Here is a 17,899-nt window from a genome sequence, read left to right on the forward strand (position 1 = left end):
GTTCAACTGGAGCCTTGAATATGAATGTGATGCATACCCGGCGTTTACTTCTTCGTTTCGTCTTGTGCTTTTGACTCGGCCTTCAGGTTCATTCTACAGTGCAAGGGAAATATATGTGATTTGGTATTATACGAGACGGAAATTATATCCCGACACACAAGTACAAGAACAAAACCGTAACTATCTAGTTCGTAAAGTCATGATGTCTACCCCCTTTCCGCTCGGTTCCATCGTCGATCGGGACTATGTCCTCCCCCTCAACCACGCCCCCAAATGCCGGTCGAATGCCTCACATCGCACTGGCATTTCGGTCTGATAAAACGGATTCTTCATCACAAAGTCCGCGTAGAGCTCGTAGATCTTCTGCACAATGGTATCCACGTTTCCGGTCATGGGATCTGTAAACAATAAGAACTTTGTCCCTGTCAACGTCTGGAAGCACGTCAGTCGAAACTTGTCTGTCTCGAGGTAGTCTATACCAGTCACTGCTACTCCTGGGTTTGGATAGGAGTAGCCCGACACAGCGGGCGCGGTGCCCGGGGAGGAGGTAGCAGGAGAGGGAGGCGGTTGGGAGTTGGGAATTCTCGGTGTAATGGAGCGCGTGATGGCATGGACACTATAATCAGAGTCAGATAATGTTGTAAGAGACAAAAGAGCTAGCCTGGTGACTTACCCATGAAAGGTACCGGCTAGGACGAGGTAATCATTTGTGGAGAGTTTGCGCAGGCCAGCCTGAAACTCGCGCTGGTATATCAGACCTCCAGCTTTGTTGATGATGATCAAAGAGAAGACACCCCTATCAGCAGAAGGCATGTTAGTTGCGATGCGTACAGTTCAACGAGTGGACAAGGCGTACATGTTGAGCAGCTATGGCGTTGGGTCGGACAGCGTCACCGGAGATAAGTAAGGGGGCGGAGAGCGCTACTGGCACAGCATGCCTGGACAGGATAAGAATTGAGGATACAATTGAAGACTAATCTTCAGAAGTTGAGTTGCAATACGGAGTCGCGGAGATTCAAGTTGGCTGTTTATTCCACTAAGCGGGGACAGCTATAGCCCAATGAGAGCGGATAACCATGATTTCTGTCTACATCATTGACAACTGCACTTAGGCAATATATTGGTTATATTCGATTTTTTGGAGAAACATATCAACATCATCAAAGAAAAGTCAGCTCGATACATTAACAAAATCTAACTCGAAGGACCTTAGTGATTTATCATTTTGGAGATATATATGCTCCATACTATATCATCACCACCTGCAGGACTTGACCCGAATGACTTACAGAATGTTTGTTTTAGGCTTAGATCTACGACCAAGCTTGACAATTTAGAAGCATTCATGCATACCAGAGACAGAATTATTTCAGGTAATGGTATCTAGTTAACTACATAAAAGGTAAAGTATCAAAGTGATAGTGCTGTACTTGTGGCATACCAATGTATCTTGTTTCTTATTTACAATTTGAGTCTATATAAGTTATTCAACCGTATCTCAAGAAAATGAACTCCCTCAAAACGAGGCAAACTTCACTCCAGTGCCATAACGGTGCTCACCTCGACAATACTCTAGAATAATGTGTTAGCCTCATGCCTGTGAAATCTCATCAGAAACAAAACTTACCGGACCACCTCTCTTCCCAGTAGTCTCAAAAGACTTTGTCTGATATCTAACCGATTCAGGCTCCCCGCTCCCACCAGCCCTGACATATTCGAGATAATCAGGCGCACCGGGGAAATCAGTATTGTCAGCAATTGCCAACGACCCAACACGCCAGAGCTTCAATTCTTCGATCAGCTTCAGATCCGAGACATAGAACTTCTCCCAATGATCGAAGAATGCCATATCGACAGTGGTTACTTTGCCTTCGGCATTTAATTTCCTCAGCGAATCCGCGCCCGGCCCCTGCAAGACATGTACGAAATCTTCAACACCCGCCAACTTCACAAACTCGCGAGTCAATTCGACCATCTGCGCATCTGGATCAAATGTATAGATATTGACATCTTCTGGTACAGTTTCACCGTGGATATCGCGCAGAATAGCACCCCATGCGAGTGCTGATTTACCAACGAAAGTGCCGAATTCGACGATTGTTCGTGGTGCTGGTTGCTGCGCGAGGAGTTGCTCGCGAGCGACATCGAGTTTTGACTTTCTGAAGATCATCATGTGCCCAACCTGATTGGCAAAGTCTTCAATGGCGTTGGCCAGAGCCCAAGGATTATTGGTGAATGTGGAGGCTGGTTGGTCGAAGATGTATTTGCGCAGCTCGACTGCTCGCTCAGCGAAGATCTCTGAAAGAGGCTTGGCGGCCATGATTGCTGATTTAGAGGCAAGAGGATAGTTGTAGAAGGAAGAGAACTGTATCAAATTGCCCAAAATGAATACTAGGCTTGCAAATAGTATAGTTCGGGAGATGGGAACGTGGTGACGGTTCTTATATGTGGATAAAAATAATAGATCAACAACTTACAGCAAATGTCGCCATCGGACTTAAGTTGAACAAAGTCGTATAGACTTCGCCTTGTGGATCTTTTTATTTGCAGACTACGAAGCTTATTACTCCGAGATGTACAACGTAGTGGCTGTTATGAGGGTAGATCGAGGATTAGGTCAAGGATACTCGGGCTTATGTTCCACAAAAGGTAGATATCTCTCCTTATGTCATATAAATAACCATACACCGGACCGGGTTGGGCCCACGGGAATCAGTTAAAATCTGTTGCAATTCTCTTCTCCGACGTTGTCTCACTTATTTTGGCTCTGCCTATACTGAATTAACTCCGAATCTCGGGCCCGATATCTATATTGGGTGAGTTCGGCCGAAGTGGGCGAAAGAAGAAGGTATAGTAGCTAGAAGATATTATTGTACTGGGTATCTTTCTTGATACCAAGTCGCCTTGTGATATTACACCAAAGGGCCCAGAAGAAGATATTGGATCTTAAGTGAGGAAAAAAGTTTGCTGACCCGGAGTCTTGAAGGGTTGCATTCCACAACATTCTTCATCGTAAGATCTGAAGCCAAAATCTCCAAGGCGAGCACTTGAGATTATCACTACATTCAATTCTATTTGTTTGGATTCTTAGGCACCTAAGTTCATTGAATTGGAGATGTCTGAGTCAACCTATAATGTGCAATCCAGTATTCTTTCAGATACACCTTTCAATAGAACGAAGACATTTGAACAAGACCATAGCCTCAATCAAACTGTAAATCATATGAGCTCTACAACGCTAGATTGGGACATTGACTCATACTCCACCTTCTGCCGTCTACTTTTTGCTTACCATGTTCTTTGGCGAGAAAGGCCCTACCAGATTTCCCAACTCGAACCAAGTACACTATAATTTCAGACTTCGATGTATGCCAGGCGCAAAGATTCGACTCCTCCCTGTGAATGCAAGAGTACGGCAAAGTTCTGCACCTTCGCGACCTGGGTCCAATCATGCTATCTGGTGGTGTATGTGGTGGGTACCCTGTTATCGCGAGAGCAGCTTGGGGAGAACCGTTTTACACTTGGAGTGGCATTGATGTATACAATGTAAAATCCAAGCCTCCAGTGCTCCAGAGATAGACAAGATAATATACTTCGAATCACAGTCAATTCATAGCCCCAACCAGCGAAGCTAGCCTGCACCGCCCATTGACCACAGCCAAAATCCCTTCTCTGAGCCCCCAATCACGGAGCGCAACGTCCTCTGCTTCCTCTGCAAGACAGGCAGGCTCTGTGCGCTCAAAATGCCGCCCAACGTGCTCCATTCGCACATCCCAGCTGTTACTCCCCGAAAACACGTCCCCACAGAAACCACAGTGGCTCTGCGTGGGGGGTTGTCGTATGCTTTGCCAGCATCGCTGGCGAACTTCTTCAAGACTGGATTCAAAGGCGGCATGCTCGCTATCTGTAGGGGTTCTCCGCTGTTTTGACTGGAGCCAGGGGGCATGCATGCGTCGCTGGTGTTGCGTGAAGAGGTCTTTGCGGTTGAACTTGTTTGCTTGGCTTGGTGCAAGCGTGGAATAGGATCTGGGCGACCCCGAGGAACTGCTTGGTGTGTCCACTTGTGGATTGCAATTCCCTACGTCGCAGTAGTAGAAGCCTAGGAGGAGGTGCTGGGAGGTGACATGGCGCTTCCATTCGTTTTTTGAGACGAATTTGCTTTCGCATCCGTAGGGTGCGAAGCTGCATACGAATGGTCGTAGCTCTTCGTCATTTGATACGCCGGATAGGGCCCGGCGCCGGCGGCGTCCTGGTGTTGATCTCGTACGATTTTCAGTGGATTTGCGAACGCGGGATGTAGATAGAGCTCGTGGCCTTGAGCGCGAAGCTAGAGCCATGCTGCCTTGATGTATAGGAGGCGACCATCTTGTCTCTGCAGTTGGGTTACATTTAGAGTTGCTGCTTGGCCACTGACCCAATCCTTCCAAGGGAGGTTGGCGGCTTGCCTGTACTTCACAAACGCGGGGATCAGGCACGAGCAGTGATGGCTCAATATTATTCAAATTTCCTGGCGTAAAATACACACTGGGATCTGTAGCGAAGGTGGAATCGTCGTCTTGGGGTTGAGGGGAGGCATGGTACTTAATAGTTGGCACACTGCTATTATTACTACAGCGTGGGCTCTGAGGTTCAGACGTGTTTGATAGCCCAATGTTCCATGGCGAGACACGATAACCATACGACTGTGTCTCTGTTGATCGATTTTGCACTGAACACGAGGTATCCGCTTTCCATTGCTGTTGGGAATAAGGCGGCTGGTGAATTCTGGCTTCCATAGGGGAGAAGGGGAATTGAAATTGCGCGATACGAGTAAAAAAAGGTTGATCGGTCGGCAGGGACTGATCCCAGGCATCATATGTCTGCTCAACATCTGGTACTTGCATGATACGAGGTTGGCCTGGGGAATGAAGGTAGGAATGCATAATTGGGAGGTCGCTTGGGAAGATTCAAATATAAGCAAGTTGGAATGTAGCAGAAATGTAGAGGGAGAGGAGATAAGAAAAGCTTCAATCTGACCGGACATGTCCGGTCATAAATTAAAGACCTTTGGCCTGCTCCCTTCGAACGATATTAGTGGGCAATTGAGTGCTAGATTAAGAGTGCTAAACCGTAACGGCTTGACCGTGCCAAAGGTGCAACCCGGGCAAATTGAGCCTCAAAAACAGCCTAACTAGTGAGCCATCAAGCCTGTAGATTTGAACGGGAAATAGGATGGTGGATATGTTCTTCCGACCGGGTTTAGGTGGAGTGGAGCCGGTCATCGGCTTGATACATTGGCGAGGTGGGAGAAAAGGACTAAATAGGCCTATAATGGTTTTTCGAGTGTAAAACTAATGCAGTAAGCAGCGCAGTGCTATGTCATGTACGTTATGGTAGGTCCAAGATGTATCTACTTTATACCTTCATATGCTATAAAGGGCATGAAAGCGAAGCTGAGCAGCATGTGATAATGGGGAGATCGCACTGCTAATTACATTTGATATATTCTCGTATACAAAGTATGTATTGTGCAATGTGATTAGTTGGTTTAGAATTGGACCCCAAATCTGCCATGACAAATTATATTCACTTCTCTCAGTGGCTTTTGCACAGCTAATTTGACCTAGCCTGTTGCTGATCACTTCCTTTTTTATTCTTTTTCTTTTGCTCATGACTTACCTGACTTGTATTATTAGCGTTGCTAGGTCAGACTGACAGTGAACTGACAGCACACTAAGTGATCGTTCAAGGATGTGATCGACCTCTGAGGACATGCCAGTAGCTGAATGTTCCTTGAAGCGTTTACTCAATGTGCATTTAATTTCTTTTAATTCGATTTCCTTTTCTGCATGCACACTGCTGCAGTATGTGGCTGATCGCAGGATCGTAAGTCATGATAATAACCCCCTGCAGGCTTTTCGATCTAATAGCTGGGGCATCTTGTACTATTGGACTCAAAAGTCCCTGCAATCTAGATTTGATAGACCGGTGTTATAACAAACATGCTGGATCCACCGGCTGTTTGTGTGGCCTGATGTTCAGGGGTTGACTGGTCCGCGATGAACCCACAACGCATAACATCGTTCCTTGTCCCAACATTGATCATTTAAAAATTAGATTAGCAGATCCTAAGTTGGAAATAGTTAAACTGCCGAAATATCGAAATTCAATGAGGCATTGGAAGCAATTTTAGAAAATTTCGCCCCCAGACCAGATGACAAGGCTGTGTTCAGGTCCGTTTGACCTGTCGCGACTAGTGTTTGGGGACCCGGAACAGCCAGTAGAGGAATACTGCAGCAGCCACATTGAATCCAACATAGGCAACCATGATCCCGACGTTGCGCCAATGGTCCGAGTAGTACATGTTGAGAGCAGCAAAAAACTGGTCTGTGCTCGATATCGAGCAGATCTTGCAGTCTGTCGATGCTTCTGGATTGAGCAGTTTTTCATGGAGAGCGGTCACGTAAGGATCCAGGTAGCTGGAGCAATTCTGCCCCCGGGGATGTGATTGCGAGTAATTCAATGTTGGAACAATCTACCTCGGTTCCTGTCAGGCCAATTGAAAGCACCCCAGCCACAAGATATGTGAATGGGGGGATGAGATACATGAACACCCAGAATTGAGAAAGATCAGACGCGCTCGCAATTAAACGTAAAGAAACCTGATTGAATTGGTTCCAATTGTTTGGATGTACAAAGAGCACATACCCATTGAAGACCAGTCACAGCGAGTACATCAGCTGCGCAACGTTGCTGCCAGTCTCTGGTAGCTCAATCCTAGCAATAATTATGGAACTGAAAGTCGACGTGAACATCATGAATGTTGAAATGATTAGAAAAGAACACCGCTCCGTTCGACAAATGCGTCCGTTGGCTCCGCATTGTGATAGAGCCCGATCGGATAATACCACGAGAAGAAGATAGGCACCGACATCAAGATATTCTACCGCAGTTCGGTGAAGATACTAGCTAATGTGAACGCCTTTCATGAGAACACCTTGGAGGGCCGTTCTCGGACTCCATACAACGCACGCTGTGTCACGAAATTTAGCTTCATTTGCTGAACGAGATTGGGAAAGATGATGAGCAGCATGAATATTACAGACATCTGGTTTTGCAGCCCTTGCAGACTAGTGGGCATGTGCCAGAAAGTGAAACCCATGAACAGAGGCTATGATTGTCACTTAAAACACCCGCATTCGAAGCATCATCACTCGCAGGAAATATGCACACGGCGGCCTTAGAGTAGAGATATCCGGGATATCTTCAATATTGCTGTTACATGAGGGGGAATTCAGAGCAGGAACTGATACCGAATCGGCATGGCAAACTCTCCATACCATGTGCTCCGAGATGGCACGAGCTTCTTCACCAATTCCTCTTTCATCTAGTCCAACTGACGGTGAAACTCAACACGTTCAGCACTATGGTGCCATTCGTCGGCCCAGTCTCTATCTGCATGAGAGCCAGGCACTGCACCAATGACTTCCAGCATGAAATCGGCGGGATTCACATTCTGTAGACATTTGAAAGATCCCTTGTTTTCAAAATATTTGATCAAAGTTTCCATATTTTGGCCGAGTTCACCAAAGTACACAGTCCGGTCTCCTTTAGCTAGGAATAGTAACCGATCAAACTGCTGCATCAGAAGAGCCGAAGGTTGGTGAATTGTACACAGCACAGCTTGCCCATGATAGGCTAAGTTCCGCATCAGAGTACAGATTGACCAAGCCGTCTGACTGTCCGTGCCCGAGGTCGATTCATCAAAAAAAAAGCAACAGATCCGGCTTTTTTGCGAGCTCTACGCCGATAGTCCGAAGTTTGCGTTGCTCCACATTCAGTCCTTCGTCGAGAACCCTAATTACGGCATTTGCATGATCCCCCATACCAGCATCTGGATAATCTCTTCAGCGTGTGGAAATACTATCCTAACGTGACATATCGGCAGGTTGACGCAGAAGAGCACTGAAACCCAAATTTTCGCAAACAATATTAGTCTCGAGTTGCAGGTCTTGCTATTCAGAATATCCTGTGTTTCGTTGGAACCAGTTATCGCGCGGGTCGGCCATCGATCGAACTGTCTCCAGTGATAAAGCCCATCGTGACACAGCGAGCTAAAGGTCAAGCAAGGATATATTTCCAGCACCTGTCACACCCATCAGGGCCGTCAATGTTCCAGGCTTTACCCGGCTATGGACGCAGCCGACGATGCGCCTTGGAGTGCCCTTGATCTTTATACCATAGCACACATCATCCCAGTGGAAGATTGGAGCCTGGTGAACGATAACAGCAGTCCGGTCTTGTGCTTTACCGGCCACTGCAGACTTCTCTGGCATAACAGCCGCCTCTGGGCCATCCTTTCTGACGACTTTTGGCAAATGCTGGGATTTTGCCGCGTGAAATACGAGGATCTCCCCTCTGGAAGGCTTAGCTCGGATGTACTCACTGGAAACAATGTACATGAAGAGTAACGCAAAGAAGAGAATGCAGAGGATACCGAAAAATCGCCATAGGTGAGACTCGTAGTATGGAAAGGTTGTATCGAGGTATGCGTCTCCCTCAATAAAGTCTTGGCCTGCTACGACGCTCTTTTCTGAACAAGTCTTCAAGTAGTTGAGTCAGTGAAACCAATGATGCATGTCTCGGATAAGAATGATGAATCCAGTGTAAATAACCAGTACCATCATGAAAATCGAAGCTGGTGTCATAACCTGGGCTACAGAGCGAGATATTGGGCCTATCCAACGGAAGAGGTTGTGGTGAAAAGAAAAAGGGAGAACACCAAGAAACGACTCGGTGTTCGACGCTAATGGGGCAAGAAGTAGGTAATTGTGTTGAACACGATTGCAAGCATTGCCTTCGAAGAAAGCTCCACAATGTAGGCGCTGGTAGCCTCCGCTGATCAATGGTATAGAGCGTACTTGACATGCTTCTCCACGATTGGACGCTGCTGCCACATGATTAAGATTTCGAGTGCGCTAGCGAAGGCATTCAACAAAACGGCGAAATAGAGAATAGATCCATGCTCGTAGAAGCTACCGGTTTTATCTTTCAGATTATAGATACTTGCAATGACAAGGCCCAGAATGATGTTTCGAATTAGAGTAGCAAGGATCATAGCTAGATATCCCTTTAGGCGTAGGAATCCTCGCCACAGGCACAGTTGGATCTGCATAGAAATCGAGATAGTGTATGGTCAGCTCGCTCGAGGTGCCTTGCACTTCTCTGCCGCGCGAGAGTGACTGAGCTGTTTGTAGTTTTCGCCACCAGCAGGTTGTTCAAGTTCATTATGTTCAATCTCAATGAGCGACTATTTTCGCTCTGGACTATTCTTTCAGCGTACCGCAACCTCATTGGGTATGTGAGGAACATGATTTTTGAATCCTGGACAAACAACACGCTTGGAAGGACCGGTGAGTAAAGTAAGAAAGTCTGCAGTTGTCTGCCTGTCCGGACAATTGAAATCCATCCCGATGAAGAAACGTCGCGCATCCAGTGCACTACCGAAATGGATCTGACGGCCTTCATATTGTAATGTTTTTTTTGGTGAGTGGCGTAAATGGGAAGGCTGTTATGGCACGCCTGAGGGTCTGATGGTCTTGCATAAGGAGATAATTGCTGCCTATGAAGTGGGGTGGTAGAGACAATCAAAAATTTGCAAAATCCGCCTGATTCAGTCGTCTTCATGTAGAGAGCTTGAAGAGTCGGGGACTTCCATTTCCCTGTTTAGACGGGCCAGTGTCCCGAAATGGCATGCAAGATGCCGGCTATAGGGCTGCCTGGCGCGGTGTGGGGCTAAAAGGCCAAGGTTAGGCCTCCCGCTGGAACTGTCACGCCAAGTTTCGAGGATCTTTCGAGGATCTTTCGCGGTGAATACTCTTTTCGGTTTAGTGGCAACTTAAAATCTTATCTCAGTATCAGCTGCGAAAACACACTCCCAAGAAGCGCCCGGGATTTATGGTCCAACATATATAAACCACCATAACCTTTATTGGAGAATGCTTCTCAATTTGTTCAGAATCTAGAGACAGCCAACCTACCGAGTATTTTGTCCCTAAACGATGGCGCTTATCTCTGTCTCAATTATTTTTCTCTCTCTACTTTCAGCCTGCAGTCACGCAAGTGCTCCTCACAAAAAGCATGCGATTGTTGAATTGGACAATCGAGTCCGCTTTCACGGAGCGTCGGCCGGCAATATTGAGTCGTTCCTCAACATACGCTTCGCACACGACACTGGTGGCCGCAATCGTTTTGCACCTCCCGAACCATACAGCTATCCGTATGGCTCAGTGATAAATGCCACTCGGCCTGGTGCAGCTTGCCCCCAGCAGAAGGTTCCCCTCCAGGGACTTGCTCTGTTTGACAATGTTACCCACATCTCAGAAGACTGCCTAACTCTACGTGTCGATCGACCAACCAATACATCAAGCACATCCAAGCTTCCTGTCATGGCATACATCTATGGTGGTGGAGATTCAATTGGCCAGATTTATGATTCAATATACCATCCAGGCCCCTTGATCTCTAACGCCGTTCAACAAGGGTTCCCTGTGATTTACGTGGCTATGAACTACCGCGTCGGCGTATTTGGCTTTGCTGCTTCACCCGCTTTGAACGCAACGGACTCTCTTAATGTGGGCCTCCTTGACCAGCGACTCGGTCTCTCTTGGGTGCAGCAGCACATTTCGGCTTTTGGTGGTGACCCTGATAATGTCACTGTCTTTGGAGAGAGTGATGGAGCTACTGGAGTTGGCCTTCAGATAACCGCATATGGCGGTGATATTCAGAAGACCCCATTCAAAAGGGCCATCATGCAATCAGGCAGCCCAGCTTCAGACTTAGGCACTGCCAGCAATATATCTGCAGTACGTACAAGTGAACTCATCAATAAAGTCAACTGCACATCCTCCACCAATGAGGCCGAGCTAGCTTGCCTGCGAAAACTGCCGCTTAACATACTGCTCCCAGCTGCGGTAGAATACGAGTTTAACGCTACTAGTTTTGGATTTGATGCCTTTATACCGACCTCTCCGTCGACCTTTATTCCTGACAGCCCTTCTATGCTTTTGACCACTGGTCGATTTGCTCGTGATATTGACATTATAGCTGGCTGGACTGAAGATGATCAGTCATTTTTTACCCCAACCACGATCAATTCAACCACAGATCTCGTTGAGTTCATTCGCTCTCAATTTCCAGCCTTTTCAGAAGGGAACGTCGATAAGGTTCTTTCTCTATACCCTGTTACATCTTTCTCCGGCATGCCCGCAAAGAACATCTCAGCTCAGTACTTCCGTGCAAGCCGAATGATTCGAGACGCACAGGACTCTTGCCCAAGTCTGCATATGGTGCAAATGAATCATAAATATTCGGACAAAAAGACATCGAACTATCTCTACGTTCTGAATCAGACCCTATTTGCTCCACTGTTTGCTGAGGCGGGGACCCCCTATCTCGGTGTTCCACATTTCAGTGATATTCCCTATGTCTTTAATCAGGCAAAGACCAGGTACTCTTTCCTGGCCTCACCAGCGGATCTCAAGCTGTCCACGAAAATGAGCAGCAGCTGGGCTTCCTTCGCTGCTTTTGGAGAACCTTCTGGAAGACCTGGGACAACACTCAACTGGTACGACGCCATGAATCAAAGTTCGCAGGGTCAATATAACCTTCGAGTCATCGGCGGCCCTAACGAAGGCGCTGAAGCCATTGGGTATGGCAATGATTCCTATGAAGAACTAGCTAGGAGATGTGAATTCTGGAACTCTGCAGAAGTACTTCGAGAGATGGCAGTCTAATGCCAGGTGTTATAATTCCTGTGCTGTCAACCCCAGCATGAAGATGGCTTCGAGATTATAATGTTGAATTATTAGAGTGTGCAGAGTTTCAAGATAAATATATCTATTCTCTAAGAAGAATGTTTAAATATTTCAGTTGTCAACAGGCTCTTTGAATGGTTTGTTTTCTAATTGCGCCTCGGGCCCGGTGGTTCACCATGTTCAAATGCTTTGCTCTCAAGGGATTATTTGGATGGGTGATAGAGACGATATCTGGGAGACCAGCTGTGGAATGTGGAAAGCTTCAAGGATATGTAATAGTCATGGAATACTTCGTCGATTATTGCCTAATTCATTACTCTATATTATATGTGCACATGCTTCAAGAAAATGCCGCTATTTAAATGCAAATGCAAATGCAAACCGAACTTTTTTTTATGATGTCCTCCCTACAGATTCACCTGGAACCGCGGGCTAGTACGGATCTGTTTGCCGAACTTCCAGAACACGAATGGGACCGCACACATCGCAAGCGCAATGAATGCCAGTAGCGAGTTTCCCCATCCCAGTCCCAGCGCATCATACATCGATGGCCCAGCCAATGGTAGCAGAGCTCCAACCAGCGACCGCAGCGCCGTGTTTGCCGCCGTGACCGATGCCGCATAGCGCAGATACGAGTCAACCAGATAAGTGCTAGCAGACATGAACACGCTCATTAAGCCGAGGGCGAACACTCCAGTGCCGAGAATGGGCACAATCCAGTGGGTGTGCGCCTCGGCCGACCAGCCATACCAAAATAAACCGACGGGCATGAACCAGCAGCCCACCATCATAGGAAGCAGACGAGATTCCGGTGCGAAGCAGCCCTTTTTAATATGATCTTGGGCGATGTGGTTGGCCACACGGCCGGTGGTGATCAGTCCGATCATACAACCGATACCGAAACCAAGGTATGCGAGACCGGCAACACCGGGACCGAAGCCGTAGTTGTCCTCAAAGATGGAGGTGATGGTAGTGAACATTAGGTACATATAACCGTAAGTGATAGCAGCGAAGAGCGCCATCATGAAGACAATCGGGGAGGTGAAGAGCAACTTCAACGGACGTGCTAGGGCCGTCAGAAAGAGTCGTGGGCTGAGTTTGCCCGTATCGCGGATCGAGCGGAGGTCTGGGTTTCCAGTTTCCTTGCGCAGCCGAGCGGCTTTGTGTTCGAGCACGACAGGAGCGTAGGATTCGCGATACCAAATGATAGTCAGGATCATCATGACACCAGTCTATGGATGGTTAATGTTGATCTCTCCAAACTAGAACGGGATACGTACGGCAATGGCAATCACCCAAAACACCCAGCGCCAGCCCTCTGCTTCAGCCAGAAAGCCGCCTGCGACTGGACCCACGACTGGACCCAAAATGGGTCCCATGGCCCAGATGGCCATGATTCCTGCCCGCTTCTCCTTGGGAACCATGTCGGCGACGGTACCGGATCCGATTGTCAGGGGGCAGACGCCAGCCATGCCGGCCAGCAAGCGAAAGACGATTAGCTGCGGCATGGACTGGGCGACAGCGCAGGCGATGGTGAAGATGAGGAAGAGCAAGTTGCAGGCGTGGTATAGTGGCACACGGCCGTAGATCTCAGACAGTGGGGCGATCAAAAAGGGACCGAAGCAATAGCCCAGAATGTAAACAGTAACGACGAACGAGCCTATCATGCTACTTGTGGAGCCGAACTCCTTCATAACATCGCTGACTCCAGGGGTAAACATTGACGAGGCCAGGGGACTATATCGATTAGCGTCGCATACACCTGGAATTGCCATACAACTCACGTAATAAATGTGTTGAAGGCCATCAATACCAGCTGACGTCCTTTTTTCCACTTGGGCCAGTTGAACGGATTCTCTTGATCATCAGAACCGTCGAAGTCAACGAGATTGGGATCCTGGGCTTTGAGCGCGTCTTCGGGGATGAACCCTTTCTCGATATCCGCCATGGTGATGTATATAATTATTCATTTAAGGGATTGGAAAACGTGGCATGGCTGCTTAGCTATATATACATTAGAGTTACCGGTTATCGGCACGCACAATTCTTCGCATCCTTAATGCACACCTTATTCCCGGTGGATTCCCCATTTATTTCCGGCACTGACCACTCACTGCCGAGGCCTGGGTTATGCATCTCGGCTGACCGTTCATCCGCTTATGTATATATGCTCCTTATTGTGCCTCGAATTTCTCTATTTATGCCTTAAGTATTGATTTGACTTATACGCGACGGGATGTTTCAGATCGAGTGCATTAGCTACCGAGTTGAATCTAACATCTATTTGCTAGTGACGGGATGCAGATGAAGACAGATTTTTCGTTCGGGAGACTCCACTCAGGGGTCCCACCTGATTTCAATCGTTGTGTCAGACGTTGATAAACACATTCCCTCTGGTGCATCGATAGCCCAAATTCAATTGGACAAATCCAATTAACATGACCATAGGGTATCTCTAGGAAGCCCCGAACAAATCCTCCCCGAACTATTTAAGATATATACTTACTTCCCTTTGATTCGTCTTCGCTAAGCCAAGGGTCTTTTAGGAGTTTCTTAGTAGTATACCTCTTATCCGGAAGCCACCAAGGCATCTTTTTAGAAAATGATAAAGATTTTCTCCTCCTCTTCAAGTGCGTAAATAATATATGCAATACTAAGATCCCGAGGAATTGAATCCTTATATAGAAATTCGCCTAATTTGGACATTGTAAGCATATGCGCTTATATTAGAGGAGTTCTTATGACTCTTACCCTATTCATCGAAGAAAGAGCCTCCGAACTACTCGGCTGTAGCTGTGCATATTACATCCGCATTATTCTGAGCAGCAGGAGCCTATCTATATGTTAATCCATCTCTTTCACGGGATATAAGCTCTTTTGGCGGCGGGCCAAACAATGCAATCATTTCCGTTAGATGTGCCGCGGGTTTATATGTGCCATTGTCATCAGAACATTTGGAGAATAGATCTCGTCGTTCCTATGAGTCCCACTTCTTATGATTAGTCAGGAGATAATAAATAGTAGGAGAGAATGAAGACTCACCAAAACTCTGAGATTCCAGCTATCGGCCCTCGTACTTTGCGGTTCTCATCTTGCCGTCATCTCAATCCACTTGTAATATTTAGGGTTGTGAGCTGTTCGCTATCGGCGTCTGTAACCGAGCCACCCGGAACTCTGTCTTCACAAAGGGGGTTGGTCGATGTTAAGTTCGGCTAAGAGAATTGAGGTTTCCGACCGCCGCTGTCGTGAAGCCAATATCTACCAGTCAAAGCAGTATGATTCGTGGGAATTTGATCATAACCTGCCCTCACTACCGTCAAAGATGGACTCAAAGCCTGAGATGAGCAATTGCTCTAGAAGCCCAACTCAGCGTTTCCCCGAAAGCGAATTTTCACCATCAAGCACATCAAAAAAGATGGAACTTGACTGCCGCGGAGGACAGAAGCTTTGGATAGATTATGAGTTTACGTTTCCAATAAAACCGTAAACATCATCCAAGATACTGCGAATTTGGAACTAGTAGACAACACCCGATTTCAGACTAGTCTATGTCATAAATTATCATTCGTGGCAGGGAGACGTATCATCATGTTTAGTATTGTCTGGTGTCTAGGAAACGCATGGCTCGTCATTGGACATTAGAGTACCCAAGGAGATATGACAGCTTGCACAATCGCAAAGCTCTAGCTCTCGTTTGGGTTAGTTCACATCATCATCCGTGGTTCCAGCTTCCAGACTGCCTCTCCAACTTAAAATCAGTAGAATATAAGGCATAAATTCATTTGAGTTTGGCATAATCTGTATGATGTCGATGCAGGAATAGTGCTATGTCAGACCTTTTCTAAATACAGACTAAGATATCTTCGCATCAAGAGCTACGAATAACTCAAAGAGTATAAAGGTGGTAAAATGAATTTCCGAAATATTCTGCAAGGTCTAGGCAGTAAAAGATCAACAAGAAAGCAAAGAGCTGTTTAGCTGACTCTATGTGGGCTCAGTCATTTGGGGGAGACAGCAACCGGACTATTTGTTGGATCGAGATCCGAAACTATAAAGCAACCAACCATTAAAACAATTGAACCGTGGTAGATGCCTGACAATCCAGACACCAAAAGCAATGGCTAATTAGAAATCCATCACGTCACAAGATAACCAACGTCATAAATTCTTCGTTCAGAAATCCGAACTATTCCTGTTCAAATGCAATCTCTTTTGGAGCTTGAAAAGATATTCTGGAAATAACTAGTTTCTCAGAATGCAGTCAGAACGCAAGGGGCCAGATCCCGAAGTAGGTCTTTCTCACGCCCTACCTAGAAGCAAAAGCGCTAACAATATTCTTTTAGCCATTGTCTGAAAGTGAAAAACGTCATCTCAGCAAGTACGGAAGGCTGCCGCGAGGAGGCTTACTCGCCCAACAATCCAAGGTACTTATAATACAGTTTATTTCGATGCGTACATATGTACTAACTAGTAACTCGAAGGAACGGCGCTACTTCGACTCCGGCGACTTCGCTCTTTCTACCACTGAACACGTGACCGACAACGGCGCAATCAAAACAGGCAGAACACATCCCGATCGGGACAGCATTTCGCACCCCTATGCCCCTATCCCAAGCTCAAGTAATGTTGACAAGGATGCCACCGATGATTTGTATAGGAAGAGTGCAGATTATGAAAAGAGCCCTCTCCTTCAGAAAGGAAATATCAATGATGAAAAACCCACAACCGAGGAGGGGCAGAGCAGCTCTATATCTCACGAATGACGAACCTAAATTGTTGTAATGAAATTCAACCAAGCGATATATCATTCAGCAGGACAGCGGAAGCAGCACGAGTAGCACAGTAGTCAAAATGATCCAAAATGACGGTTCCTCTATTGTGAGGTAAAGGCAGGATATGGGATCCCTCTGAGTTAACGATCTTGAAACGGTAAAATTATGTGATTTACTATAACAACGCTATATTGGTTATTAATAAACAATCCAAGAGTGTAGATGGTGACACCATATTAGAAGTACTGTATGAACCTATCGTCAGCATACCTTCAGTTAGTTTTGTCGGAACGCGGGGATCATCTGATTGAATTCGTGCTGTTACTGATCACTTTCACAACCTTTTCTTTCTCCAGCTGGATGAGCATTTACATATATTCGTGTGTTCCAAGGTTGTACTTCACCAGCACTGCTTTTCCCGAAGTAGTGTCGCGACTATGGACTGGAACTACGTAGTAATTTACGCTGAATGTAAGCCAGATAGATTAATTGACGAAACCAATAAGGCTTTGCAGGTGGTGTGTGATTACGAGCTTAGTTCGTTATTTGGGTATTTAACATCTCTTCTGTGGCGGGACTATATCGTAACACCGTATAAAATCTGTTCTATACATATATCTCCTTCCAGTAGGCTCGCTGTAAACAAGGTAAACTGTACTCAAGATCCCTTTCTGGTGGGTATGGAAACTGGCACCACTCTCTTGCAAATGGCCTAGCCGCGTTCTTGACCAGATAGTCCAGAGAATTTGCCACCTCCTGCACCTGCTCCTCCACAGTCACGGAGGGGATGAGTGTATAGTTGACGGTGGCGAAGGCATAGCCCTTGCTGGTCAAATGATCAACCTTGACCGAACCAATAGAGTCCAAATATGTCCCCGATCGCCAACTGCCGCCATGAACGAAGACGACAATTGAAGCCTTGAATGAGTTAGCCTTCCAAAAGCGGAGACGCTGAGTGTCCTCATTTCCATATGCCATGTCGATGCCTCCGGTAGGTTTGTTTGCGTTCATTTCTGAAACGAGCTCATTCACCCTGGCTGCCGTGGTGTTGTCTGCGGTCCTTTGAAAGATCTCTATTCCTGTGATCTCTTTCCCTCCAGCTGCTATAGCGATAGGAGTGAGGTCAGAAACCGTTGACTGATCAATCGCTTCACTCGTGGCTGATGGGCTGGCCGCGAAACTGGTATTGTTATCCATGACCACGGTTGACCTAGTTGGCGAATGAGACGAGCTAGCAACACCGCCCTTATGTAGAAAATGCGACAGGGAAAGCGTATTGTGACCTTAGTGCCTTTTTCTTGCCTACTTCCGTCTGACTCAAATTGGATGACG

General features: G+C 46.7%; 8 protein-coding genes across 8 annotated transcripts; 2 read left to right on the plus strand and 6 right to left on the minus strand.

Moving 5' to 3' along the window:
• Positions 1-243: 243 nt before the first annotated feature.
• Positions 244-813, minus strand: N7529_003353 (trafficking protein particle complex subunit 4; the record flags this gene model as incomplete). Its single annotated transcript, XM_057238880.1, has 2 exons — positions 244-616; positions 674-813. The coding sequence occupies 2 exons, from the start codon at positions 811-813 to the stop codon at positions 244-246; spliced, it is 513 nt and encodes a 170-aa protein (XP_057101491.1).
• A 720-nt stretch (positions 814-1,533) lies between these two features.
• N7529_003354 (putative O-methyltransferase) lies at positions 1,534-2,320 on the minus strand (the record flags this gene model as incomplete). The annotated part of the gene is made up of 2 exons (XM_057238881.1): positions 1,534-1,572; positions 1,628-2,320. 2 exons carry the CDS (start codon positions 2,318-2,320, stop codon positions 1,534-1,536), a joined length of 732 nt encoding a protein of 243 aa, XP_057101492.1.
• A 1,285-nt stretch (positions 2,321-3,605) lies between these two features.
• On the minus strand, positions 3,606-4,337 carry N7529_003355 (putative C2H2 finger domain protein; the record flags this gene model as incomplete). The annotated part of the gene is made up of 1 exon (XM_057238882.1): positions 3,606-4,337. One exon carries the CDS (start codon positions 4,335-4,337, stop codon positions 3,606-3,608), a length of 732 nt encoding a protein of 243 aa, XP_057101493.1.
• Positions 4,338-8,093: 3,756 nt separating this feature from the next.
• Positions 8,094-9,097, minus strand: N7529_003356 (uncharacterized protein; the record flags this gene model as incomplete). The annotated part of the gene is made up of 3 exons (XM_057238883.1): positions 8,094-8,572; positions 8,661-8,695; positions 8,901-9,097. The coding sequence occupies 3 exons, from the start codon at positions 9,095-9,097 to the stop codon at positions 8,094-8,096; spliced, it is 711 nt and encodes a 236-aa protein (XP_057101494.1).
• A 943-nt stretch (positions 9,098-10,040) lies between these two features.
• N7529_003357 (carboxylesterase) lies at positions 10,041-11,774 on the plus strand (the record flags this gene model as incomplete). Its single annotated transcript, XM_057238884.1, has 1 exon — positions 10,041-11,774. The coding sequence occupies one exon, from the start codon at positions 10,041-10,043 to the stop codon at positions 11,772-11,774; it is 1,734 nt and encodes a 577-aa protein (XP_057101495.1).
• Positions 11,775-12,202: 428 nt separating this feature from the next.
• N7529_003358 (MFS transporter) lies at positions 12,203-13,743 on the minus strand (the record flags this gene model as incomplete). Its single annotated transcript, XM_057238885.1, has 3 exons — positions 12,203-13,027; positions 13,076-13,532; positions 13,580-13,743. The coding sequence occupies 3 exons, from the start codon at positions 13,741-13,743 to the stop codon at positions 12,203-12,205; spliced, it is 1,446 nt and encodes a 481-aa protein (XP_057101496.1).
• Positions 13,744-16,050: 2,307 nt separating this feature from the next.
• Positions 16,051-16,558, plus strand: N7529_003359 (uncharacterized protein; the record flags this gene model as incomplete). The annotated part of the gene is made up of 3 exons (XM_057238886.1): positions 16,051-16,083; positions 16,139-16,219; positions 16,277-16,558. 3 exons carry the CDS (start codon positions 16,051-16,053, stop codon positions 16,556-16,558), a joined length of 396 nt encoding a protein of 131 aa, XP_057101497.1.
• Positions 16,559-17,173: 615 nt separating this feature from the next.
• On the minus strand, positions 17,174-17,764 carry N7529_003360 (alpha/beta hydrolase; the record flags this gene model as incomplete). The annotated part of the gene is made up of 1 exon (XM_057238887.1): positions 17,174-17,764. One exon carries the CDS (start codon positions 17,762-17,764, stop codon positions 17,174-17,176), a length of 591 nt encoding a protein of 196 aa, XP_057101498.1.
• Positions 17,765-17,899: the final 135 nt, after the last annotated feature.

Source organism: Penicillium soppii (assembly GCF_028829465.1).
Source record: "Penicillium soppii strain IBT 18220 chromosome Unknown utg000003l, whole genome shotgun sequence".
NCBI classification, from domain to species: domain Eukaryota; kingdom Fungi; phylum Ascomycota; class Eurotiomycetes; order Eurotiales; family Aspergillaceae; genus Penicillium; species Penicillium soppii.